Here is a 27,950-nt window from a genome sequence, read left to right on the forward strand (position 1 = left end):
ACACCCCTGGAATGGGAAAAACTACTTGGACCCTGACAGATTTCATTTTGATGTTAGTTTCATTTTCATATCAGTGAAGTAAATAGTCTCTTTCTCACTTAGGGCTTGTCTATACAAGGGGTTTAATCCACAGCTTTTTTGAGTTAATCTTCTTCAAAAATGCTTTCACACATGCAATGCAATTCATTGTAGAGCACGGATTCTGCATGTATTGCAAACTCTGAAGTTCTCTTTCAAAGTGAACTAACTTTGTTGCAAAGTAAGTTAGTCTGGTCTTCTGTTCATGTGCATGCAATGCTGCAGCAAACTACTTTGACAGTCTTCCAAATGGCTATCCCAGACAGCTTTGTGGGAGACCGTTACTGACCCGTTTACCTGTGTGCCTTCCCCTCCTCTTCGGTCAAGTTGACTGGATGTTCCCTTCCCTGTTTATAAGCTGGCACATAGCCAGATATTATCCATTCACTTCTGGATTCCAGTTTATAAGAACAGCCGTGATAATACTCCAGAAACCCTACAACATGCCTTGAGCAGCTGCTTGGAGCCACACCGAGACACTGGATTTTATTGTCATCTGGGGAGAAGCTTTGGTGCGGGAAACTCTTGTGGCCAACCACTGGAATAAAGACCTTTTTACGGACATTGTTAGGCAGATGTCTGTGAAGGGCCATAACCAGAATGCGTAACACTACCAGATCATAGAATATCAGGGTTGGAAGGGACCCCAGAAGGTCATCTAGTCCAACCCCCTGCTCAAAGCAGGACCAATTCCCAGTTAAATCATCCCAGCCAGGGCTTTGTCAAGCCTGACCTTAAAAACCTCTAAGGAAGGAGATTCTACCACCTCCCTAGGTAACGCATTCCAGGGTTTCACCACCCTCTTAGTGAAAAAGTTTTTCCTAATATCCAATCTAAACCTCCCCCACTGCAACTTGAGACCATTACTTCTCGTTCTGTCATCTGCTACCATTGAGAACAGTCTAGAGCCATCCTCTTTGGAACCCCCTTTCAGGTAGTTGATAGCAGCTATCAAATCCCCCCTCATTCTTCTCTTCTGCAGGCTAAACAATCCCAGCTCCCTCAGCCTCTCCTCATAAGTCATGTGTTCTAGACCCCTAATCATTTTTGTTGCCCTTCGCTGGACTCTCTCCAATTTATCCACATCCTTCTTGTAGTGTGGGGCCCAAAACTGGACACAGTACTCCAGATGAGGCCTCACCAATGTCGAATAGAGGGGAACGATCACATCCCTCGATCTGCTCGCTATGCCCCTACTTATACATCCCAAAATGCCATTGGCCTTCTTGGCAACAAGGGCACACTGCTGACTCATATCCAGCTTCTCGTCCACTGTCACCCCTAGGTCCTTTTCCGCAGAACTGCTGCCTAGCCATTCGGTCCCTAGTCTGTAGCTGTGCATGGGATTCTTCCGTCCTAAGTGCAGGACTCTGCACTTATCCTTATTGAACCTCATCAGATTTCTTTTGGCCCAATCCTCCAATTGGTCTAGGTCCTTCTGTATCCTATCCCTCCCCTCCAGCGTATCTACCACTCCTCCCAGTTTAGTATCATCCGCAAATTTGCTGAGAGTGCAATCCACACCATCCTCCAGATCATTTATGAAGATATTGAACAAAACCGGCCCCAGGACCGACCCTTGGGGCACTCCACTTGATACCGGCTGCCAACTAGACATGGAGCCATTGATCGCTACCCGTTGAGCCCGACAATCTAGCCAGCTTTCTACCCACCTTGTAGTGCATTCATCCAGCCCATACTTCCTTAACTTGCTGACAAGAATACTGTGGGAGACCGTGTCAAAAGCTTTGCTAAAGTCAAGAAACAATACATCCACTGCTTTCCCTTCATCCACAGAACCAGTAATCTCATCATAAAAGGCGATTAGATTAGTCAGGCATGACCTTCCCTTGGTGAATCCATGCTGGCTGTTCCTGATCACTTTCCTCTCATGCAAGTGCATCAGGATTGATTCTTTGAGGACCTGCTCCATGATTTTTCCAGGGACTGAGGTGAGGCTGACTGGCCTGTAGTTCCCAGGATCCTCCTTCTTCCCTTTTTTAAAGATTGGCACTACATTAGCCTTTTTCCAGTCATCCGGGACTTCCCCGGTTCGCCACGAGTTTTCAAAGATAATGGCCAATGGCTCTGCAATCACAGCCGCCAATTCCTTCAGCACTCTCGGATGCAACTCGTCCGGCCCCATGGACTTGTGCACGTCCAGCTTTTCTAAATAGTCCCTAACCACCTCTATCTCCACAGAGGGCTGGCCATCTCTTCCCCATTTTGTGATGCCCAGCGCAGCAGTCTGGGAGCTGACCTTGTTAGTGAAAACAGAGGCAAAAAAAGCATTGAGTACATTAGCTTTTTCCACATCCTCTGTCACTAGGTTGCCTCCCTCATTCAGTAAGGGGCCCACACTTTCCTTGAGCTGTTTCCTGAGCTGTTTGCACTTTATTAAAACGAGGGACAACAGGAAAAAAAAAATCTGGCAGGTGACATGTAACCTGTATTTTTTGAGGAGCTGGACAGGACTTTACATACCTACACACCATGCAACCCAGGAAGCTTCATAATTAAAAGCCTTTTTTTTCAGGGTCAAGCTCAGACATAAGGGGTTATGAATGTCCACCATCTGCAATATCTACAGCCTTACAGTCACCTGCTGGTTCCACCACTAGTGCTGCAACTAAACATGTGTCAGACAGTAAATTACCTGTATATATATATAAAAAAGTCTTTATCACTCATTAAAACCGTGGATTAGTTTGTAGTCAGGACCAGCAAATTCCAGCAAGATTCCATAGACGAAAATATTGATTCCTTGATTTGTGCAACAAGTTCTCCCTTTTGTCTTGTTCAGAACAAACATTTCATTGACGTAGTTCAATCATTACCACAAGGCTACACTCCACCCGCCGAGCAGACATTGCTGGAGAAAGTTTCTGAGGGGGAAATTGAACAGTGTGCAAAAAACACTGATGGAAAATTCATTAATCTGAGTCATGATGCGTGGCAGTGCTCCCGTAATATGTGCTTGTGTCACAATAGGAGATGGTGTTGTCTAGCTTACAAAAACAATTGATACAGCAGAATACTTAAAGTAGCAGCAGTAAAAGCTATAACAAACTGAACAAATATTCAAGAGTCAAGTATATATCTTTGTCATTGACAATGCAGCAAGTACAGCAAAGGTGAGAAGATACATAGAGATAAGGAAGAGAACCTGAAACTTGCAACATATGGGTGCAGTGCTCATTTGATGCATCTTTTAGCCAAAGACTTAAGTATAACTCCACAAATAAAGGAAAACGTTACTGAAATTGAAAAATAATTCCATAACCACCACTTTGCTTCAGTTTCACTGAAAAGAGCAGGAGGATCCATCATACATCCCCCAAGATGTATGACAGAATTCATTAGTTGACCTATTTATTAAGAATTGGCCTACTCTGATGACAATTTGTGATGAAAATCATAACAAAATAGATGGAACTATCACAGACAAAGTAGTCAAAACTTTAGCTTAAAGCCCACCCCAACTTCTAGTACAGTACTGATCTGTGTGACATACAAGCTGAAGTCCAGCTGTGGAACCTGAACCCACGATTTCGTGGCCCAGAAAGGAGAGAGTAACCAAAATGAGCAACATGGACACTGCTTAGATGACAGGACTTATTTTCTTGCTGGAAGTGAATGCCACCTCCAACTCCTTTCACAAAGAAAAATGTTGCTGTATATAGAAAACATCTTAAATTCTACCCATAAAAGTGAGAACACGGATAATACACTAGAGCTTTTTGCTTGAACATCATGGGCTGAAAATGAAGACAAGACTCTTTGTTAGAGCCCCCAGAAGGCAGGATGGGAGGAAGACAAGTAAGATAAGTTCTATCCCACTGTTTGGTAATGTAGATTTTTCAAATTTCAAAGCAACCAGTGACAACCGCCACAGTAAAATACATGATCTTGGTATCTTACCACAACTTATTAATCTCCATATCTGGGAACAAAGTATGTTACAAACAAGGCCCTGTGTTTTCTGAGATTCCACAGCCAGTGAAATCCATCCTCCTATCGCCACTGCAGAACTTGCTTATAGGCTTTTAAAAAAATCTTTTCTAGCCTTTTGGATTGTTGAGATAACCCTCCGAATGACTTAGTTTAGTGACTTCCTCAGCCTACAAACAGCTTGAAGCGATAGGACTGAGGTCTGAGCTGCTTCCATTGAGCTCAGTATGATGTTAATTCTGAAATTTAATGAATGAACTGTTGCAATGAACTGTTTTGCAAAGAATAGTAACAGAAAAATCTAAGTGATGTACCTATCCACCATTGCTGAATACAGTGGTGGACACTGGGACACTACTATGCATGGTAATTGGAGGGCCTTGCCACAGTATTGAGGTTCTGTATGATGCAAAATGTTCTGAATCTTAATTGTAAGCATGATGCATGCAGAGACAAGACACCAGAGAGCGAGCGTGAGCGCGTGCACACACAACCCCTACCCCGGTCTCCTTTTCCACTCTGGATAAGTTTCTCCCAACTGTTCTTGTTGTCTTCATTCACCCACTCCCAGTTTCCTGCATGTCATCAAGATTAAATGGCCTCTAATTTGGATCTGCAAGGCACCTTCTTTTCTAAAAGCTCTCCAGTATTCATTTGTTCTGTTAAGCATTCCAGCAATCACGAACACACCTCCTCTGGGTGGTACAGACTTGTCCCTTCGGTGTAAGTGCTTCAGGACAACAAATCATTTGTTAGACATGCATTACTTATTGTACAGGATCAGATACAGATAGTATTATGTAAAATAGTGTAACGATAATAATGGGAGGAGAAAGGAGAAAAACAATCTCAGCACTGAGTTCAGTAAACTCTTAATCAAGACATTCTGTACATCCTAATGGAAATTCTAGACAGTTTTAAAATATGTTCAATACTTTTCCATTTCTCTATGCAGGGTAGATTAAAAACAATAAAAATCATTTTTTAAATTTAAATTAAAAACAGGTTTATTTAAAAACAAATTTAAATTTAAATTAGGACAACCTATATTAAGGCCTAAACTTACTCAATCTATTAAAATAATTTTAATTAATTTGAAAAATACTAAGCAGTGCATATTTGTTGCTGAGTTATAAAGAAAGTCAAACCACTGAACTGGTGGAAGTCGCTGGCTAAGTAACTGCAATCAGAGTTTGTTGAAGCACTAAACTTCCTTTTGAAAGCAGTAGCCTCATCTGCAGATGCAGAGAAAATATTTTCTTCATTTAGATAATTCAACTAGTTTGGTTCAATGACTAGTTCAGTCAAAATTAAGGAATCATAGAGTTGAAAAAGCAGGAAAACTTGTTTTCCCTCTTCCAATGTATTAATAAAAGCTAGGTGGAAAGAAGAGATCTAGTTCGAAAAATCTCAAAGGACACAGCGATTAGAAGCAATCTGTTCATTTCACCAACTACAGATAATACTGATTTATTAAAGAAAGTTAATTTTAAATGCAAAACATGCTTTGATAAAATTTTTATCCTTATCAGAAAGCTTCGTTAAAGAAAACTAAAACTTTAAAATGTTTTTTGTATATTTAAGCGAATTTGAATTTCCATCCAAACAGAGCTTCATACAAATAAGCAAAAATTAATCTAGTAAATAAGAAATGCATGATTTACCATTTTCTAAAATAATAAAATTGTACAAATTCAGATTCTGAATAAATGTATGATAACTTATATAATTGCTTAAATAAATGTCTATAGATATAGTGAACCTTCCTGGTTAGTTTAAAAAAAAAAAAAAAAAAAAAAACCCAAACCCCACACCTACCAAATTTAGTGCAAAGACTATATTTATTTGCAAGTCAACACTGAATCAGAAGAGTAGACCTGGAAGGGACCTCGAGAAGTCATCTAGTCTACTCCCCTGCACTCAAGGCAGCACCAATAATTAGACCATAACTTGACAGGCGTTTGTCTAACCTGTTCTTAAAAACTGCCAATGACAGAGATTCCACAACCTCCCTAGGCAATTTGTTCCAGTGTTTAACTACCCTGACACTTAGGAAGTTTTTCCTAATGTACAACTCAAACCTCCCTTGCTGCAATTTAAACCCATTGCTTCTTGTCCTATTCTCAGAGGTTAATTAGAACAATTTTTTACTCTCATAGGTCATGTTTTCTAGACCTTTAATCATTTTTGTTGCTCTCCTTGCGGACAAATTGGAGAAAGTCAAATCTTTTCAGAAATGTGATATCCAGAACTGGACACAATACTCGAGCTGAGGCCTTATCAGCACAGAGTAGAGTGGAAGAATTACTTCTCCTGTGTCGCTTAAAACACTCCTGCTGATGCATCCCAGAATGATGTTTACTTTTTTTGCAACGGTGTTACACTGTTGACTCATATTTACCTATCGATGCACTATAACGCCCCAGATCCTTTTCTGCAGTACTCCTTCCTAAGCAGTCATTTTCCTTTTTCTATGCATGCAACTGATTGTTCCTTCTTAAGTGGAGTACTTTGTATTTGTCCTTATTGAATTTCATTCTATTTACATCACACCATTTATCCAATTTGTCCAGATCATTTTGAATTTCAATCGTATCCTCCAAAGCACTTGCATTCCCTCCAAGCTTGGGAACATCTGCAAACTTTATAAGTGTATTCTCTATGTCATTATCCAAACCATTTAAGAAGACATTGAACAGAACCGGACCCCACTCAATATGCTCTTCCAGCTTGACTGTGAACCACTGATAACTACTCTTTGGGAATGGTTTTCCAGCCAGTTATGCACCCACCTTATAGTAGCTCCATATAGGCTAATTTTCCCTAGTTTGTTTATGAGAAAGTCATGAGACACAGTATCAAAAGCCTTACTAAAGTCAGGATAATACCACATCTACCACTTCCTCCTCAGTAACAAGGCTTGTTACCCTGTCAGTGGTTACCAAACAATAAAAGTCAACCGTTCTCTAGGAAAATAACTAAAATCTATAAGCGCAAAAAACAATTTAAATCAAGGTTTCCTGCTTGCTGATCTAAATCATGAATAAACTGGATGAAATTTTTTTTTTCCAATCAATGCACCTGGTTCTATGCGTATGCCTACACTGCAATGTAAGCCTGTGCTTTAGCCTGGGTTTAAGCCTAAGCCCCCCCTCCCCTTGCATCTACACTATAATTGTGCTAACCCAGGGCTCAGAACTAGGGTCCCAGGACCCTGCAGGGCTGGAGGGTGCGAGCTCAAGTTAAGGTGGGACCCAGGATATGAGCCCTATTGCTTTGCAGCATAGACGCCACACTGCTTGACTCGGGTCCCGGGAGTCGGCTGGAAGTATCCCACAATTCCATGGAATAACTTCCTTAATCCTCTATCTCAACAATCTGGAATCCAGATTGAAAATGGAAGCCATCCTGCTCTGTAAACGGCTCAGGTCAGCGTTAACCCAGTCTCTTCTGATCACCGATCTGCAAGCACACTATCAGTGAGCCTCCTGGGTTTGCAATGGAGAGAGAACCATCAAACCTTGTGCAAAGCCAGCTGCTTCCTGGCAATGTGCAGAGAGGGGAGTAAAGTTTTCCCACAGTGCGCTACCACCCCAGAGCTAGAGCAGCCACATTTCTGGGGGTGGGGGAAGCTAGGGATGCTGGGATATGGTTACTTTGACTTGGGTCTGCACACTGCAGTGTGGATGCCAGAGCTCTAGGTTCAAACCTGGGTTAGAAAAGTCTTAACGTAGGGTTAAAATACAATGTAAACACTCAAGCCCAGGGTTCCCTAACACAGGGCAGCTGACTCAATTCCACTAATCCTGGGCATTCAAGTTTGATTCCTAAACCTGGTCTCACTCTCCATATTGAACGTATGCAGTGTAGTTGTAGCCATGTTGGTCCCAGAATATCCAGACACACTATACAGGTCTGGAAATGCACTCTCCATTCTCCGATTCCCCAAAGGGGTTTAATACTCTTTAAGACTTAACGGATGTTCATTAAGCATGTTTAGAAGTATTTTCCAATTGATTGTTAGCCTATCAGTTCTTCCCACCTTCCCAGCGTGATGATAAAGGTAGTTCAACAAGGGGTAGTCACACACCAAACTCCCAAGTTCAAAGTTCTGCCATTTTTTTGTTTTTTAAAAAGTTCCTGAAGGATACATAAGCTACTGAAAGGAATTTGCTCAAATTTTTAAAGACAATTCCCCTGTAAACTGAAAATTTCAACCAAAAAGCTGAATTTTTTTTAGAACATTTAGTGTGTGAAAACAAGGTTTGTTACAAAAATATTTCAACTTCCATAACTGAGAGTCTGACTAGTAACCATAGTAAAAACTTTGCACTTAGCTTTTGTCTATGTGGGGAAGCTCTTACAAAATAAGTTAAGGTGTGAACTGAAAGCACCACAGCTATTTCACTAACTCCCTGCGTGGATAATCCCTTAGATAAAAGACCACAAACTATTTCCCGAATGTTAGTGAAGCCTCATAATACCCCTGTTGAAGTATTATTCCCATTTGACAGATAAGGAAAATGAAGTAACAAGTGAAAAGTAGCCCAAAGTTATGTAGCAATTCAGTAACAGAGTCTTATGATACTAGCCCTTGTACATAACTTAGGTACATGACAAATGGAGGATACTCAAAAACAAACACTGAACTCTAGCCAGAAATCAGCTGAGCAATTACTGGACTTTGTTATATTTTGCCTCAAGTATAGTTACATATTATCTTTGATTACGGAGGTGGAGGGGGAGGGAGGAGGAGACAACGACTTTTGCTCAGCACAAATTTCAGCATCTGCTCCCATTTTGTCAGTTGTAAAGCAAGTGAAATCGTCCCCTTAATTTCTTCTGTATATTAACTTAATGCCAAAATCCTCCTGTATATTAGTAGAATATTATGTTAAACAATTTAAATGCTAAGAGTATCTGGAAACTCAGTTACAGTTTCCACATAAATCCCTACTTCATATACACATAAATATAGTATTGTACTTTGTTACTGCATATGCTAAGTTTTCTGCATTAATTATGTGTGACATATGAAGAAGCTAAGGCTGTTGCTAGAACAACAACTTTGGACTTCCTGAATTTTGCAGTTAGAGACTGATCCGCAACCCATTTGAATTTATGGCCTACTGACTTCAATGGAATTTAGATCCGGTCCTACATTGTCATCCATAACACTGCAACAACATAGGACTGTTAGTGCAAACACCACCACCACTCTGAATTTCCTCATTAGAAGAATTATAATGTTTTGTACAATTCAGAAAATATACAAAGAGGGCTTCCTAACAAGAGAGAAGATAGGAACTAGTATGTACAAATATCTGAATTATATTCCATATATAAAATACTAAATACTCTTATTCATTTATGTTCGAGTAATTCACTGGACCCCAAATACATCTATAACTCCAAGTCTGTACATTAAAGATCAAATGTATCCTGTTACACATGTAGCTGAGAACACTCCTTCAATTACTGTAAAAATAGTTTTATCAGCTGTTCCCAATATACAGTATTTACACTGCAAAAAATCATGAAAATTTGTTACCAAAGGGCACAAGATCTACTTGCCTATTTTTTCCATCAGAATAATTGAGAAGTGATAGTATTTTACTTCTCCAAAAAAAAAAAAAAAAAAAGACAAGTGAATTAGAGTTTGCCATACAGTATCCGTAATTTTCTAATCAACAATGAAATTGAATATACATAAAAAAAGATATATTCAGTGTTGAAAGAGCACTTCCAAAAGAATCACTTTCCAGAACAGCTATGTCAAGAGATTTAGAGTCCCCTGATGTATCTTGGGAACTACAACCATTTTTGATGGGACAGTGAATCTTAACGAATTTGGCCTATCTGTCCAATCCAGCATTTCCATGGATTTCAATAGGAGTTGGACTGAGCCTTTAGTGGGTACAATCAGATGCATACTTGTTTATTTAAATGATTACATCTCCAGGTACCCTCATGCCTTTGCACCTAGGTATCCAGCTTTGCAGTCACTATTTGAAGGAGTTAACTGAAAGTTAATTGATTTCTCAACTAAATTTCTTAAACTGTGTCAAAGGTGCTTAACCATATTCAGGGCTAAGTTCATGGCAAGTTAGACTCTGTCTAATTCAGTTTTCAAAGACTTTTTCCCCCCAACTTTGGTTAATGCAAAAAATATAAGAGATCAGCTAAACGAAAGGTCAGACTAATTCTTTGGGCTAAAGGGAAACATTTCAAACCCAAAGGTTGTTTTGTCTGAAAATTGTCTTAGAACCTCTTCAACAATGACAATACAATAGCTCTATTCAGGGGTGAAAGTAACTGAAGACACTTACCAGTACGCAGCCGGGGTGGCTCTGGCCCCCGGAAGGAGCGGGGCTGGGGGGGTCAGCATCCCCCAGCCAGCCCTTCCAGGCTGCCTGGCCCGCGCTGCCCATGGCTCCTGTGTTGATTTATCGGGCCCGGGGCTCCGGACACCACTGCTGCAGTAGCAGCAGCGGTGTCTGGAGCCCTGGGCCCTTTTAAATCGCCAGTCCCAGGGCAGCTGCTCCCTTTGTTCCCCCCACCCACGTCGATGGCCAGGAGGGCAAAAGGGGCAGGGACGTTAAACTGCTGCAGGGTCCTTTGCTGCGGCAGTGTCTTAACATTGCTGCGCCCCCCCCGCATCGGCGGCCCCGCCAATGGTGGCGGGGGAAGGGGCAGCAACATTAAAGTGTTGCTCTGGCAGCACTTTAAGAACAGTCGTTTGCCGCAGCAGCACTTTGAGAATCCTTGCTGCTCCTTCCCCCGCCCCATCGGTGGCCCTGCTGGTATGGACCCTACCAGCAGGGCCGCCGACAGGGGAGGCAGGGACAATAAAGCGCTGCCGTGGGTATGGGCCGGTGCGGGTTCTTACCGATACACAGTACCGGCCCATACCGGCTCACTTTCACCCCGGCTCTATTTAAAGTGAAGTAATCAGCTTCATAGAAGTACATTAAAGACAGTGGTCTCATTTACCCCATTAATTAAAACAGTCAAAATAGTTAATTCCTTATGGTTAATTTAGAATGACTAAGAGCCACATTTTCAGCTTAAGGGAAATTTTTACTATCTTTGGCACTACAGAAGATTTTATCATTGCTAGGTTTATAATAAAGCAGTCTGATGAAATGGACACTGTAGTCAACAGATTTGATCCCTAGAGAATTAGGGTTTGCGTCAAAGATCACTGAAGTCAAGACATGGGGGCTTTGGCTCAGGTTCTTAGTTTGCTTTACAAAACTGAAGGGAAAAAAAAAAGGATCTGATTTCATTGATGATGCAGAAGAATTTTCTTCTACAATCTGCTTTGCATCAGAGTCAGGTACCTTTTAAACCAGTAGATTTCATCAGGATCTGCAATCCCATACTCTCTTAGCTTCATCACCATCAGGGCACTCTTCCTGATGGCCATCTCATAGCGCTTGCTGCGGGAGAGGAAATTCAAATCCTCATGCTGGAAGTCTGGATCATTCAGAACTAAGGCTTCTGAAGGCACAATGGAAGAACAGAAAAGGAATTAAGGGTCAAGAGAGCAAGACAGTCATCCCATGAGGAAGGGTAAAACTATAAGGATTGTTATGCCCAGCCCTGAAATACTAAAATCTGAAGCAAGTTCAGGTGCATTTGCTAGTCAAAATACTTCTTGCCGTGGATCATTTTCACATTAAGTGTATGTTCAAGCAGCTTTTAGTCAGTAATTCACTGGTATGGCACCACTGGGCACAAAGGTACTCATATGGTTCCCATTATTATAGTACTGAGTGCCTTCCAATCTTTAGTGTATCTAGCCTTGTAACACCCCTGTTAGGTAGAGACGTGCTACATTAGCCACATTTTACAAGTGGGGAACTGAGGCACAGAGAGGCTAAATATCTTGCTCAAGCTCACGCATGAAGTCTGTGGCAGAACAAGGAAACAAACCCATGCCTAAGCTAGTGCCCTAACCACTGGACTATCCTTTCCCACAGTCCCATATGGGGCCCCTAGGTATAAGGCGGGGGACGGGAAGCAATATCAAGCACATACTTATGAGAGCCCTCCCTTATCTAGGGACAGAAGCTGGAGAATTTCCCCATATGTGGTGTCCAACTTACCCGGCAGGGAGAAGGGCAATACTACCGACCCGCCAGTTGAGCTCCCCGGGATAGCACACACACAGGAATGGGAGCTGCCCAGGATCCAGCGGGGGTCTCAGAGTGGGCACAGGGGAAGCACCCCAACGTGAGGGGGGGGGTCCCCTCAGAGCCCGTGGGCGAGGGGCTCCGTCCCGTGAGGAGGAGGGGGGGGGGTCCCCTCAGAGCCCGTGGGCGAGGGGCTCCGTCCCGTGAGGAGGAGGAGGAGGGGGGGGTCCCCTCAGAGCCCGTGGGCGAGGGGCTCCGTCCCGTGAGGAGGAGGAGGAGGGGGGGGTCCCCTCAGAGCCCGTGGGCGAGGGGCTCCGTCCCGTGAGGAGGAGGAGGAGGGGGGGGTTCCCTCAGAGCCCGTGGGCGAGGGGCTCCGTCCCGTGAGGAGGAGGAGGAGAAGGAGGGGGGGGTCCCCTCAGAGCCCGTGGGCGAGGGGCTCCGTCCCGTGAGGAGGAGGAGGAGAAGGAGGGGGGGGTCCCCTCAGAGCCCGTGGGCGAGGGGCTCCGTCCCGTGAGGAGGAGGAGGAGGGGGGGGGTCCCCTCAGAGCCCGTGGGCGAGGGGCTCCGTCCCGTGAGGAGGAGGAGGAGAAGGAGGGGGGGGTCCCCTCAGAGCCCGTGGGCGAGGGGCTCCGTCCCGTGAGGAGGAGGAGGAGGGGGGGGTCCCCTCAGAGCCCGTGGGCGAGGGGCTCCGTCCCGTGAGGAGGAGGAGGGGGGGGGGGTCCCCTCAGAGCCCGTGGGCGAGGGGCTCCGTCCCGTGAGGAGGAGGAGGGGGGGGGGGTCCCCTCAGAGCCCGTGGGCGAGGGGCTCCGTCCCGTGAGGAGGAGGAGGGGGGGGGGTCCCCTCAGAGCCCGTGGGCGAGGGGCTCCGTCCCGTGAGGAGGAGGAGGGGGGGGGTCCCCTCAGAGCCCGTGGGCGAGGGGCTCCGTCCCGTGAGGAGGAGGAGGAGGGGGGGGTCCCCTCAGAGCCCGTGGGCGAGGGGCTCCGTCCCGTGAGGAGGAGGAGGAGAAGGAGGGGGGGGTCCCCTCAGAGCCCGTGGGCGAGGGGCTCCGTCCCGTGAGGAGGAGGAGGAGGGGGGGTCCCCTCAGAGCCCGTGGGCGAGGGGCTCCGTCCCGTGAGGAGGAGGAGGAGAAGGAGGGGGGGGTCCCCTCAGAGCCCGTGGGCGAGGGGCTCCGTCCCGTGAGGAGGAGGAGGAGGAGGGGGGGGTCCCCTCAGAGCCCGTGGCGGGCTCAGGCTCTCACCGATCTCCCTGCGGCGCCGGGTCCGCTCGGCGCCCCCATCCAGAATGTGGGTGAGGAGCTCGGGGTTGAAGGAGGCCGAGTCACGCTCCTTGCGCAGATCCTTATTCATGGCGATGGCGATGGCGGCGGCGGCGACTCCCCGACCCCCCCTCCCCGGTCTCGCACAGCCTGACTGAGCAGCAACGCCGACAAGTGCCGGCCAGCAGCGAGCCGCGCTCCCGGCCCCGCCCACTAGCGTGCGACATGGGAGGGCGGCGACCCGGAGAGAAAGCGATTGGCGCGCGGCTCCGTCACTCACCCCAGACAAGCCACTTCCCCCTCCGCTCTGCGTCAGGCGCGCGCATGCGCATGGGCCTGTGTTGGGGCTCGGTGGCTGCGTTGTAGCCCGGCGCTTTGCAGGGGGCGGGGCCGGGGTTCATTCCCTGGTGCCGCCACCGTCAGGGGTGTGATCTGCCCCAGCGGTTCCTGCCCCCGGGCGCAAGCTGCAAAGGGGGAGTGGGCGCTGGCCAAGTAGCCAGTCAGGGGGTGCTAAATGTGTGCCAGGCCTGGGCCCCGGCCCTGGGTTTGCTGTGTGAGTTATGAAAGTAAAAAACATTGCTTGAGCTGCGGCACCTCTTTCATTACAAATTAAGGACTGGAACTGGGGGCCCACGGCCTAGGAGGTGACAACCCTTGAGGGGAACACTACAGATCCGGGAAAGGTTGAGGCGGGGAGCCACTGTGCTCAGGAGGGGGAAGATCAACAGGTTAAGAGGCTGTGTCTTAAAACACAAGGGGAAAAAACCAGACCCTAAATCTGATCATCTACATTGTGAAGGAACTAGCTGCCATGGCAGGAATGGATAGCAGTGACAAATAGACACAAGTGACATACAGAGCTACAGCCTGATCAGATTGCTGGATATACCTCCAAAAGGCCCCTGAGGTTCTTGTGTTTTTGAACTTTGGTATCAGTTGCATAATGTGTCATGCAACTTTTTGTTGTTGAAATCACAATCAGTCCCACACTGCATATAAAACGGGTGGAACTAAATGCAGTGCAACAAGTAACTATTTCAGGGCTCTGTGATGCAGTTCCTGCAGTCAGGTTAATTAATTGCAAAGAACAGTGACAATTTAGCAGGGCATTAGCTGTGCAATGACAGCAGGATACTACTGGAGATCCCATGCACACCTTGAGAGGCACAGCAGTAAATCAAAACAGAAACAGAAACATGCAGGGCTTTATTGCACCACAGCTATAGCATTCTATTATTAATTGCACATTTGTTATTTAAGATATTGCAAATAGGTCTGGGCGCTATTATGCTAGGCACTGCAATGCAGTTACAAAACCAAATAAACTAATTTGATCGAAAGCATTCTTAAGCTGATTTAAGAGTGTTCACACCAAAAACTGCATCGATTTAACTAAATCAATTTTCAAACTAAATTAGATAAATGGGCATTCAAACTGACCATAAATTAGTCCACTGCCAGTAGCATCACAGCTGGAAATATAATCCAGGTGGTGTTCCCAGACCCCTGCCCTATCCACCAAACTGGTACCTCTCCACGAAGATTATTTCACAATTTAATTTTAAAATCAACACAAATAAAATATATCTGGTGAAACGGACGAAGTGCAGCCCATTAGCTTCATAACATCGTATAGGTACTAAACATAAATTACTAGCCTAGATTTCTCCATTTTAGATGCATATCTAGTCTCCTACCTTCAGGAACTGTGATTGCCCCCTGTCTTATGCACCTGTGTAATAAAATTTTCAGAAATATGTGGGAAGGAGCCAGTAACTGTTAAAACTTTGGGTTGCAACATATCATTGGCACAAAGCAGAGGGAGTAATTAAGGGAGACAGATGAAGTGAGCTGTAGCTTACGAAAGCTCATGCTCAAATAAATTGGTTAGTCTCTAAGGTGCCACAAGTACTCCTTTTCTTTTTGCGAATACAGACTAACAGGGCTGTTACTCTGAAACCAGTCTTTAAATAGCTGCGAGAACCCGCTCCTACGCACATTCACTGGCATAAGCTCCTCTGCAGGGCTTTGCAGCTGCCACCAGCAAGGGAAGACTGGGCTAAGCTCTTTCTTCTAATCATGTGGCCAGGCGCCTGACCACGTGGGAAGCCAGGGGGAGGAGATTTAGTGCAGAGCTCTCCCTAGCTTCCAAGTTCCTGGTGTCTGTGTGTAAGCAAACGTCCCAGGGAGAGAGGTAAGGGACAGTTAGGGTGACCAGATCGCAAAGAGTGAAATATCAGGACACATTGGGTGAGTGGGGAGGGGAAGGAGGAGTGGGGGGGAAGAGGAAGAGACAGACACAGGTGCACAGCCCCGACCGGAGCCAGAGGCACACTGGTCCGCCTGGCCCTGTGCTACCAACGTGCCCCTTCCTGTTGGAAGTGGGCCCATGCTGTGCCACACAGCTCCCCTGCCCAGCGCCCCCTGGATCCACTATGTCCAGAGCCCCCCTACAACCCTTCCACCACAAATTCAGAGTGCTGTGCGCACACACACACCCTGCCCAGCGCCCCCTGCCCACAGCCCCACCACAGCTGCCCAGCACCCCACACAGAACCCCCCCTTTCTAGTTTCCCAGTACACACAGATTTCCCCTTCCGCCCTCCCAGTGCCCTTCCCCACAGCCCCACCACCACAACTAAACAATGCCCCACACAGACCCCCAGTGCCCTGACACACACAAACCTCCCCCACTGCCCAGCACCCCCCACACACCTCCCTGACACTCACCATCACACCCTGCCACCTTCCCTGGCCGTACTCACCAGCCCTGTTGGGAGGTCTCTGGATCCTAGGGTCAGAGCGGCGAGGGGAGGCTCCAGACTCTCCACGTGCTGCGCCCGCCACAAGCACGAGCTCCGGGAAAAGCACCAATGGAAGCTGCTGGAGCCGCGGAGCGGGGCTTGTAGGTGCCAGCAGCATGCAGGACCCCTCCCCCCCAAAGTCAGAGGGACCTGCCAGGGGGCGAGGAGGGGAGTCCCAGTGGTGCTTACCTGGGATGGCTTCAGTCCTGGGAAGCATCTGGCAGGCAGGTCCCTCTGGCTCCGAGGGTCACGGGTCGGGGGGGTTCTCTGCCTGCTGCCACTGCCTGCAAGCCCCACCCCTGCAGCACGCAGCAGAGACCCCCTCGCCACCTCTGTGCCTGGGCTGCACTGCAGGCTCCTGCCGGCGGGCGGGTGCCAGGAGCTGCCCCAGGAAGAAGCGGTGAGCGGCGCCGGTGGCAGCCTGCGATTCTTCTCCACCAGACGGTCCCGATATCGGGACAAAGTGTGTCCCGTCCAATGTAAGGTCGGGACGCGGGACAAGTCCCCTAAAATCAGGACTGTCCCGATAATATTGGGACGTCTGGTCACCCGAGGGACAGTGCATTGTATGACCTCTCCCCCAAGGGTCCCAAGAGAATGAAGGACGGTCAAAAAACCCACAGAGCAAGCCCCAAAGACCCTGAAAGAGAAATCGGAGGCAAAAAGGTGGGGGATAGGGTGCCCCATACCCCAGCTGTGAGCTAAGGGGAACCCTGTGGAAGGAAACAGACACGTGACACAAAATGTGAGAGAAGCAGCCCTGCCAGGTTGCATGGTGAGTTAAGCTCCCCTTAGCATAAGTGACTGAGCCCCAGGAGGTAAATGGCTAATGCTCTATAGCCCTGAGCATGAGGTGGTCACCAGGTTTTGGGGAGGAGAGACACTGTTCCTGTAGTGTCTGAGCACAAACCCCTTGATCCCACTATACACCCTCTCCTGAACTCTTTCCAGCTGTCCTTTCCCTCACTGACTTCCCCCATACCCTCCAGTTCCCCCCTTCACATTCTCCTCCTTCCATCTCTCACTCTTTGCTTCCCTCCTCCCCCAGTCAATTGCTGCTGCTTAGGGCTGCCAACTTTCTAATTGCACAAAACTGAACACCCTGGCCCCACACCTGCCCAGTCCCTTCTGTAAGGCCCTGCCCGCCCCACTCACTTCAGCCCTCCTCCCTCATTTTCACTGGGCTGGGGCAGGGCATTGGAGTGTGGGAGGGGGTGAGGGCTCCAGCTGAGGGTGCAGGCTCCAGGGTGGGGCCAGAAATGAGGTGTTCAGGGTGCAGGAGGGGGCTCTGGGCTGGGGCAGGGATGTGGGAGGGGGTGAGGGGTTTGGGGTGGAGAAGGGGGCTCCGGGCTGGGGCAGGGATACAGGAGGGGGTGAGGGCTCCATCTGGGGGTGTGGGCTCTGTGGTTGGGCTGGGGATGAGGGGTTTGGAGTTCAGGAGGGGGCTTAGAGCTGGGGTAGGGGGTTGGGGTGTGGGCTCTGGGAGGGAGTTTGAGTGCAAGGGGGGGTTCTGACCTTGGGCAGGGGATCAGGATGATGGAAGGGGATCGGGAAAGGGATTGGGGCCCAGTCTCTGGCCAGTGCTTACCTCAGGTGGCTCCCGGTCGGCGGCACAGCGGGGCTAAGGCAGGCTCCCAGCCTGCCCTGGCTCCGTACTGCTCCAGGAAGTGGCCGGCGTGTCCCGCCCCTAGGCAGAGGAGCCAAGCGGTTCTGCACGGTGCCTGCAGGTGCAGCCACCCCCTCCACAGCTCCCATTGGTCGCAGTTCCCGGCCAATGGGAGCTGTGGAGCCGGTGTTGGGGGCGGTGGCAGCATGCCTGATCACCCCTGTGTGTAGGGCCCAGATATGCCGGCTGCTTCTGGGAGAGCGTGGAGCCAGGGGAGGCAGGGAGCCTGCCTTAGCCCTGCTGCGCCGCCGACTGGACTTTTAATAGCCCGGTCGGTGGTGCTGACCAGAGCTGCCAGGGTCCCTTTTTGACTGGACGTTCCGGTTGAAAACCGTACGCCTGGCAACCCTAATGCTGCTTCCCGCTCTCCAAATCAGTTTGTGCCTCTCTGCCAAAATTCGTTAGTGCTGCCCTGTAGCCTTTTCAATGGATCCAGCTGCCGCAATCTTTGTCTCCTCACCAAGGCCTAGAGGGGCTGCGTGGGATGCAGAGACCTTATGTACCCTTCAGGCCTGGGGAGAAGAAGCTGATCGGGAATGGGGTGGGGTGATGGAATCTTTGCTCCCTTTTTCTCCTGGCTATGAGGAGCTTCACTCCTGCTTCCCACTGTCTCCTGGGGAAGGAGCTCCTGTGCACAACAGGCTGGCGTACTGCGGGGGCCCTGCCAGCAGGAGGTGTGGGTGTGCAAAGTGTGGCATGGGGGAAACTTTGGACAGGGGTATGTTTTAGTCTCTAAGCAAGAGGTGGTGACTCAGGGTGTTGGGGGAGGTCCTGTGAGCTACTTTGAGAGCATCACTGATTTATTTTGACAGCGGGCTTCTGGTTCTCCACTTGGCTGATGATGACACCCTTAAATGGCTGGCACATTGCACATACGCCACTGAGGGCATCAGGAAGTGTAGTTTGAAAGGAGAAATTACTACTCCGTGTGCTCGGCTCCTGGGATCTAGTGAAGCCAACTAGTGAGCTTCCATTGATTTTGGACTAGGCCTGTAGGGAGAGATCTTTTCGTATGAAAGCCCTTAAAATGGAGTTAAGGAGCCTAACTCCCATATACATATACAGAAGCAGCAGGAGATTGCTGATCTCACAAGTGTTCCAGAAGTTCTTGCCACTTTTTGACAGAGTCTGTCACAGGAGGAAAGAAGGTCGTATGGCTGCAGAACAAGACCGAGAGTTCAGACTCCTGTGTTCGGTTTCTAGGATAAAAATACCTACCACTTATCTGCTGTATAAACATGGGCAGGTCCTTTACCTCTCTCATTTACACATGGGGAAATTGAGGTTAAATATTTTTGTCCCTAGAGTGGTGTTGGGAGACTCTTAATTAATGTTTGCAAAAGACTTTGAGATCCCTTTATGGAAGGCAACATTAGTGTAAAGTATTATTATAGCTGAGGTGATACAGGCTCCACCCAGGAAGGTGGCTTTACAATGAAACTTTATTTCCTATAGTAAACCCTAAATAGCCTGATCCAAACATGCCAGAGGTGAGAATAGTAAGGTGCGATTTTCCTGTCTGCTACTTCTGAATCAAGTTTTCTGTAACATGACAGTGAGGGCTACTAAATTTCTCAAGGAAAGTGCATGAAGCCCATTTGATTCAATACAGAGGTAAATGTACAACAGGGAACAATCTTGACCAGGACTCCTTCATTTGTAGAACCTATAGGTCAAATTCAGACTGGGTGTAGGTAGGTCTAACTCCATTTATTTTCTGTTTACTACTAAGTTAGAAAATTAGTCAGTACAGCCCTTCAGATTTCAGAATCAAGTTACACAGCCACAGTAGAAAACATTACTAATCACTGATTTTGAAAGGTGACTTTGTTTAGATTTTTGACAGAGTCTCTCAGGATAGGGCCTTACTCATGCCATTTGGTTATCAACTCTAGTGCTGCTAACTCAGAGGAAAAACCATCCACCGCTAGATCACAAAACAAATTTGGTAAGTTACTTACATGCCAAATCACCAAGGTCTTCTTCCCAATAGATCTACATTAGGCAACCCTTTTAGCCTATTTCCCAATGAATTATTTTCGTTGAAGGATGTGACTAACCCTTCTAACGACCTAAGATAATTGACTATGTTTGAGACAGACTGAGTGCAGTTCAGAAAGCTTGCACACTGTGTCTTATGTCTGTATACACCTAGAACTTGAAAGGCTGGGTGAAACCATTAACTGTGGTAGATATATGCACCGTGTTCTATAATCCCAGTTAACAAAAGTAACTTGTTCCGTTTTAAAACTATTCTGCAGCAATCTTGATTGGAACCTGTTACAAAAAAAAAGACACCCACACGTCTGTGATGGTCTTTAAAACACATACACAAGCACGTATGCTTTCTTACTAATAGGTACTTAGCTTCAGGATGTGGTCAACCGACTGATTTGGGTCATCACCCAAGAAAAAGTCTGTGTGTTACTTGTCAGATTCAGGGTAGATGCACCTGTTTTCACTCACTCTCAGGCTTTCAGCTCCCCTGGCAATCACCTCCGATGGGTGGAAACCCACGTCTCACTGCCTTCTGATCAGGGTACGTCCAAGCTGAACTGTACCCTGCCTTCACAGTGTTATTCCCAGAAAAGCCAGTCTGCTTAAACAGGCCTGCTTGGTTTCTCTTCAAAGATGTTTAACAGGCTTAATGACTACAGTTATAAGATGCCACACAAGATTTCCTATGCAAGCTTACTTTATTCTTAAGGTAAAAAGCACTACAGAGGAAACATTAAAACCAATAAAAGAACCTACACGCATGCTAATAAGCTTACTAGAGATCACCCCCCTGCTGTCTCCAACAAGTGACTAGTGACAACTGGCAAACAAGTCGTTCAGACTCCAATGGGGTCTCTTGTTGTCAAGTTCCTAACAGCCTCAGCTCAGAACTGGCACACTCGTGACATGTTTAGTCCACCTTTTGTATAGCTCAGGGGTCTTTGATCTCAGGAGCTGGTAAAATAGCAGACCATTAGCTTCTCTCCCCAGGTCATAGCTTCAGAAGAATGGATTTGAAGTGGGTCACTTGCATGCCCCTCACTGCCCAGGTATTTCCTAGGAAATCCTCTTTCTACGCACTGTCCCAAAAAGTCCTTTGACATTCCTAACATTTACATTAGTCAAGTCCCCAGAAAAGATACATACAATCCTACAACACCACAATTGCATTTTAAATAATACAATAGAACCAAAAGATATTCAACCTAATTCAATAATGTTTAATTCAGTAAAGTTTAGCTTAATTCCATAAGGTTTGTCCAGGATATAGTCAGTCTGTCACATTACTTATCACCAGATCTTATCACACACACACACCCAATATGGCTGGAAATGCCTGGAAAATAGAAAGACAGTTAGAAGTGCCTATCTGAGATAAGTACTTGATGTCAGAGAGCTTCCACATGGCTGGCCCAGGACCTCAGTCTTCTCCCTTCTCAGTGTCCTCAGCTTTCGGGAAGCTATGTGTTGAAGGAGACAGGCCTATTTTTGCTGTGTGGTCCACCTTGGTTCCTCTTGGAAGTATTGCCATGGACTAATCATTTGGTGACCCATCCTTCTGAAGTTTTGAAATATTAGCTCAAAGTGAGTCACGCTCTCTCACAACCCAGTCAGGGAACAAAATACGAGCTTTTGTGTTCTTGCAGCTGGAACTGGAATTTTTCCAGTCCCTTTGTGCAACGCATCTTGTCAGACCAGCTTGTGTAAGACAAGGTAACCAGAACTATTGGTACAGCCACCTTGGGACATACCTTGAACACTCTCTCTAAGTTGCTTTCCATCTGGGGTGCATACTTTTGGCCAGTTTTGCAGTTATGCTTGCTCAAGTTGCAGTTTCTCCATCAACACTCTGCTAGCTGCTGAAAAGTCCAGTTTAAAGTTCATACAATTTATACAAAGACCTTCCATATTCTTTGATGCTCTTTAAGGTTGTTTTAGCAATCCATTACGCAGTGCAAAGTCACTTCAAGAACTGTGGTTCTCCAGCAGGCCAGAACAGCGTATCCATCTTCCATTTCTGTTCTCCTTGTTTTAACAACAATGGTTGGACCTCAGCATGTATGGCTGAGCGGAGTCTGTGCATTATTAACCAAACAGTTACATTTTGGATTATTCCACTGGGTGATCAACCGTCCTGATAATTATAAACACACTGTTTGACTCGTTTCTTTTTATTTACTGCCTTTTTTTTTTTTAGCACAGGTGTATTTCACAACTTGATAGCATAAGCATGCTTATTTAGCCTTACTGCTTCACTTTATTACTTTAACTAAAATAAACCAATAGGAATTCAACCTCTTTCTTTCCCATGAGACAAATCCTGTTCCTAAAGTTTACAGTATTTTGCCCAAAGCTGTATTACTTACAGTTGACTTCCTTTGTACTCGAGGACTGCCTGTTGTACCCATTTTAAATTAGAATCTTAGGATCCATCCGGTCCCCCATTTTACAGCTATACGTGGCACATCCTGTGCTATCAGGGTTTGATATTCTGCGATTGATTTTCAGTTCATTAGTTCACAGGGAAAAAGCGCAAGTCTCTTGAGCTTTGTGAAAGGCTGGAGCCACGCCGGGTTTCTGCAGACTATGGGGTAAATCTCGCTGTTAGACCTTGGGCTTTTCGTCTGTCAGCTCTCTGCTCTGTCTTTACTAAAAGGTTTTAATACTTGCCTGGGTATTAAATAGCACTAACTCAATTTTGGGGCCTTAGTTATTGTGGAGGTTACAGTGTTGTGTACACACTCTACCACAATCACCTCTGTGTAGGCTCTTCAGGACCCAAGGAATATTCAGAGAGGCAGTGTAATCTAGTGGTTTGATCTCAAGGCTGGGAGCAAGAAGCTCCCAAATCCTTTAATCCCAGCTTTTTTGCTCACCCACCGTGTGGCACATCTTATTCTCTCTGCGCTTCAATTTACCCCCATCTGTGAAATGGGGTAAGTCTGTTCCTGTCTCAGAGCTGTTGTGAGAATTAAAGTTTGTGTGGCACTTTAAAGATAGTACTTAGCGATTATTGTTAAATCTCTCAATCGAGAGAAAATCTATTTATACATAAGGCCTTAACGCATCCATTGGGTTTTTTGTAGGTACATTTTGTGGCCTATGAAGGTTGACTAACATCCCTTTAAATACCTGGCCAGAATTGTGTCGTCTTGTGGAACGTGCAAGATGCTGCCCAGTCCTGGTGTTTTTTATTTTCCTTGGGAGATTAACTCTGGATCAGTCGCAGATGGGGAGACACTGCGAACATTTGGCAGGTGAGAGCAGCTTTTTTCAGGCCAACACTACTTTCAACAGTGTCTCTATCACGTCTGTTTCTCCTTTTTTCTTCCTTGCAGCCTCCCAACTCACTTTTTAGGGTCCCTGATGCTGAGTTCACTGAATCGATTGTGTTTCAGGTTATACTGTTACGACGCGGTCCAGTCTGAAGCCATCCTGACAGCCCTGCGCAGCTCAGTCCAGCACCAGGTCTGTGTTTGCACCAAGTTTGTGGAACCATTCCAAGCCCAGCTTGGATCCCTGTATGTGGCTCTGGGAGAGACTGAGCAGAGGGATGGTAAGTGCCTCTTTGTTTTCTCCTTATGTGAAAGGAGGAGCTGTCTGTTTGTCTGTGGCGGGGTGGAGAAAGGAAAAAACCATGCACCGGTTAGGCCTCTGGCCTCCTTTGCTCTCCATCTCCACCCAAAGCAACTGTTGTATTAGGTGAAGAAAATCATTCAAACTCATTGTGAGATACAGCATGTTTTATGGTTAGAACAGATTCTATTCAGAACTCTGCCACTGACTTCCTGTGTGACCTTGGGCAAATCACGCCACTGTCCCATGCCTCGGTTTTCCCATGTAGAATATCCTTATCCACCTTCATAAAGTACTTTGAGATTGGCGTGTGAAAGATGCTATAGAAATGCCAAATATTATTACTTTTGTGGTTATGATAAAGGACATTTCCTCTCTATAAGATAGCCTTATCTCTGAACCCTGTGATTGCTGCTCTTTGATCGCTCTGTGCAGTTAATCAGTTGGTTACAGGAAAACTGGTATACTCGGTAGAGGCTTGGGATGGCCAAGTGCAGCTCAGTGTGTTTGTGTTTCAAAGGCTTAGGAAGTGGCAACATTAGAAGACACATTTGATCTTGGAGTGATATCATTTTGCTCATTTAAAGCATAGGTGTTAAAACCAACGAGTGTATTTTAAAATGAATGTTTTAGCTGAAATGAATTGCGGTGAACTCATGTTATAGGGAGGAAGGTTGGTTTTAAAGTACAGGACTGAAAGTCAGGAGATCTGGGTTCTATTTCTGACTCTGTCATTGACTCATTATGTGACCTTGGGAAAGTCGTGCCCCGCTGTTAGCCGACGGCCAAGGATGTTTGGTGAGGTGCCAGCTATGCCCGTTTATACCATCCGTGACTTTAACCGCTAGGACGCACTGTCCCTTTGCGGCGGGCAGCCCGGGCTAGGCTGACGGATGCCCCAAGGTCCTAACCACCCGTGACTTTAACTGCTAGAGCTCAGAGCTCCTTCGCAGCGGGCAGTCAATACTGACTGACAGGTGCCCCAATGGCAGCACTAAGAGCCTCTCCACACCCGTGACTTTAACTGCTAGAGCTCAGAGCTCCTTCGCAGCGGGCAGCCAGGATTGACTGACAGGTGCCCCAAGAGTTTGCCCCGTGGAGGCGGCACAACTCAACGCTAGGCTCTTAGTACTCTCACCTAATGGCCAGGCTTTAGAGCCAAAACGGCTGAGGTTCTTTAATTGTGTTGGCTGCTTTACAGTAAACCAGAGAAAACAAGTCAGGCTTATGTATAAATGGTTACCAAAATTTATTAAGCTAGATTCTAATCATGTGGTTACAAAATTGCTAGTGCCTACTTATTTAAATGTAGAGATGTTACACACACAAACAAGTTACAAAACTGAAGCCACAATCCCAAAGAAAGAAAACGAAGTATAGAGCTCTATTTCAAAATATGTGTACACTAAAGGTAGGAGATCAGGTGTGGGTGCTTCTTACCCTCCTTGCATCTCTCGATTCCAGCGGTGCCAAGCCAGGATCGGTCACTCAATTCCGCGGAAAGACGAATAAGGGACAAGGCGTAGGGACCCTCTTAGCTGCAGAAGCCTTGGGAGGCTGTCACTTATCTGACCAGCAGATAGATAGTGAAAAGCACTCAAAAATCATGGTGCTGTAGGTCCCCTACTTATACCTCTGTACTCCTTTATTCTCTTTCTCCTTTCTTATGCCAAATTGAGGCTGGTCTGTCTGGGTGACACCAGCTTTCGCAAGAGTAGTTTACACTTGCAAGGGAGAGAAACAATAAGTTTCGACTACTGGACATTTCTTTTATCAGGGTAAATATTTTCCCACCTAGGATGTTGGTGTGTGTGCATCACGCTATTTAGTAGGGACTAAGAGCCATGTCTGTCACAGGGCCTCTGCCTGCTGTGAGCTTAATCGTGTATCTGTTCCCAGAGGCACATTGTAGCAGCACACCTGTGCTTTCACAGCTTCAAGGGCTGTGCTGGAATATATGTTAAGTGCCCTGTTCCAGCTTCCTCCTGTGTTTCCAGCAATGCTGGTCTGAGAGGGGGGCGCTGGCTGTCTGGCTACACCCGCCCCGTGCCTCAGTTTGCCCACCTGTAAAATGAGGAGGATAATTATTAGGCTAACAGTGTTGTTGTGAGGACTGATTAGCATATAAAGTGCTTAGAGATCCTCTGAGGAAAAGTGCCACAGAGACAAATTAATATTTTCTGTCCTCATCATTTGGGATTCACATAGCTCCACAAACGAGACCCAATGCTTGTGCATTGAGCAGCCAACACAGTGAGCAAGGTGCAGTTTCCACACAGCTAAAGCAGCAGGGATGTGTATCTGCACATGTACCCTAGGGAAATTAAGGATAATTCCACACACACACCCCCCATCTTTCTATCCCAACTCTAAATTTTCAATAATTTTCAATAAATTTTCAATAGCCTGTAATTGCCTTTCCTTGTCTGTATTTTGTATTTTGCAAACACATTTAACTCACTATATTGCAACATGCTGTTTACCTTGAGCCACAGCTTAGAAATCTTTGTGTCTCTTCTCCTTCCCTCAGAGCATCACAAATACATCCTCACTCCAAGGCATGGAATGTGAGGAGTTAAAGCAATCCGACAAGCTCGGTGATGAAGGGCAGCATATATAATTTGCTCTGGTGCCCTGAGGATCATTTCATTTGCATTATAAGATGTAAAAAGCAAATCTTGGCTTGGCTTTACGACTGCCAAGTGAAGCTGAGCGGCTTTGTCCCAGGCAACACCTTGTAATCATAATGATCAATGATTGGAATTCTTAATTAGTTTGAGACTTGTTACAGACATGCTTTCTAACACCGTGCCCTTCTGGATTGCCTTCCAGCTGACTGTCTCCAAGCACAGGCTAAACATGAATGATTTCAGTCTCACAGCACCACAGGGAATTGTTCCCATTTTGCGGGTGAGGCAATGAAACGGGACTAAGACCAGAAAGTCACGCAGCTAGTCAGCGACAGGGCTAGTTTCAGAACGCAGGACTCCTGGCCTGCCACAGCTCCTGCTCTATGGAACAATCTCCCCCTAACTCTCTGCTTCAGTCGCTCTCCGCCTATTTTTGAAGTTCAGCTGAAGGCCTTATTCTCTCCTGCCTCTCTCTCAATTTCTCTTTCAAGTCATAGTATGTATCAGTGGGGGTTCAGTCTTTGCAAAAGATGCTATGTAACACTTCTCCTCTTGAGAAGCTGCATTTGTTATTTTATATTTGCAGGTGAGGGGCCTGTGCTGAATGCTCGGGTGCTGATGTGCGTGGAAGGGATGAATCTGCCCTTGCTGGAGCAGGCAATACAGGAACAGCGGCGATATTTCCAAGAGAGACAGAGGCGGGTGGAGAGCAGTGCCTCCTAGCCTTGCTGGAGGAAGGTGTTGCTGGACTGAGTCCAGGTCTCAAATGCATCACCTGCCTTCCGTCCTTCTCTGCACCCTGCTGATCTTTTGCTGTTTAGGCACCATGAGCCCCAGTCCGGTTCCGAGGTTGCTGTCCCTTTCCACAGTGTTTCAGGTTTTGGATGTTCTCCAAACGTGCATTTGCCTTAGGTGTTTTCAGGGGCTCATTTTTATCACTCGTTTCTGTCCCGTCACATCGATGGGGATGAACTAAGAGCCTGTGAAAGTCGGGGATACCAGTGGTTTAAGCGGGTTTGCCCTCACACCTCTGTCAATAAACCTTAGACCTAACCTGAAATACCCTCCACTATTCCAGTCCTGGGCCCCACGCAGCTCTGCCAGTGCCCCTCAGTCCTGACCCTTACAAACTCCCATGGTTCCAGTGCTTAAGCCTGTCTGGAAAAGAGGCTGGGAAGCACGCTGAATTGAATGCAACTTTAAGAAAATGTGCCCAGAGGACAAGACCAAATCCTCATCCCTCAAGAGCTGAGTCAGGATTTGAACCCAGGTTTCTAGAAACAAGAAAATGGCACACCCGTTTATTACACTAGTTGGTGCATCTTTGCAGTTAAAGTCAATATCGCAGACTGAGACGAGCATGGACAGTGTCTGTTGACGTCAGTAGGAGTTGGGTGCGTGTGTTTGAGGAAGGAATTTGACCCAATGAATTCTGAAATATAAAATCATGGTGCCCCGCAGATGGAAGTTAGTCATTTGTTTCCCTCTCCTGCTCTCATCCTGTAAGGGAAAGTCCAATCTTGGGGGTGCTTTCCTTTAAGCAAACCTAAATTGTCTCTGGTTTATTATTGTATTGCACATGTTCTTTGACTGAAGTGTTCATAAATAAAGGAGATGAAAAGAGCATGCAGCCTGGTTCTGTTAGTGATTAAAAACTACATTCTTGTTAAGGGGTGTCAGGGTTCCCTCCCCACTCTGAACTCTAGGGTACAGATGTGGGGTCCCGCATGAAAGACCCCCTTAGCTTATTCTTACCAGCTTAGGTTAAAAACTTCCCCAAGGTACAAACTTTGCCTTGGCCTTGAACAGTATGCTGCCACCACCAAGTGCTTTAACAAAGAACAGGAAAAGGACC

At 46.7% G+C, this 27,950-nt stretch overlaps 2 protein-coding genes across 6 annotated transcripts in view; one reads left to right on the forward strand and one right to left on the reverse strand.

The window, feature by feature from the left end:
* ACOX1 (acyl-CoA oxidase 1) overlaps positions 1-13,588 on the reverse strand; it is a 32,881-nt gene extending 19,293 nt beyond the window's left edge. Inside the window, exons 1-2 of one of the 3 annotated variants that reach the window (XM_073311533.2) lie at positions 13,404-13,588; positions 11,373-11,532 (exon numbers count right to left, since the gene is read on the reverse strand). In XM_073311533.2, the coding sequence (XP_073167634.1) occupies positions 11,373-11,532; positions 13,404-13,512 (269 nt within the window). In that variant the 5' untranslated portion in view covers positions 13,513-13,588. Of the gene's footprint in view, positions 1-11,372; positions 11,533-13,403 lie in introns of those variants that run through there. The other 2 variants (XM_073311532.2, XM_073311534.2) reach the window with 2 other exon arrangements.
* A 1,950-nt stretch (positions 13,589-15,538) lies between these two features.
* TEN1 (TEN1 subunit of CST complex) lies at positions 15,539-27,716 on the forward strand. Of its 3 annotated transcripts, XM_073310710.2 has the most exons (5): positions 15,562-15,615; positions 16,849-17,000; positions 22,976-23,146; positions 23,288-23,445; positions 26,682-27,716. In XM_073310710.2, exons 3-5 carry the CDS (start codon positions 23,058-23,060, stop codon positions 26,816-26,818), a joined length of 384 nt encoding a protein of 127 aa, XP_073166811.2. In that variant the 5' UTR covers positions 15,562-15,615; positions 16,849-17,000; positions 22,976-23,057; the 3' UTR covers positions 26,819-27,716. The 3 variants fall into 3 exon arrangements, with proteins under 3 accessions (XP_073166810.2, XP_073166809.2, XP_073166811.2); XM_073310709.2 differs by lacking the exon at positions 16,849-17,000 and having other exon boundaries at positions 15,539-15,671; XM_073310708.2 differs by lacking the exon at positions 16,849-17,000 and having other exon boundaries at positions 15,540-15,615.
* The last annotated feature ends 234 nt before the right edge of the window (positions 27,717-27,950 follow it).

Source organism: Lepidochelys kempii, chromosome 14 (assembly GCF_965140285.1).
Source record: "Lepidochelys kempii isolate rLepKem1 chromosome 14, rLepKem1.hap1, whole genome shotgun sequence".
Taxonomy (NCBI): domain Eukaryota; kingdom Metazoa; phylum Chordata; order Testudines; family Cheloniidae; genus Lepidochelys; species Lepidochelys kempii.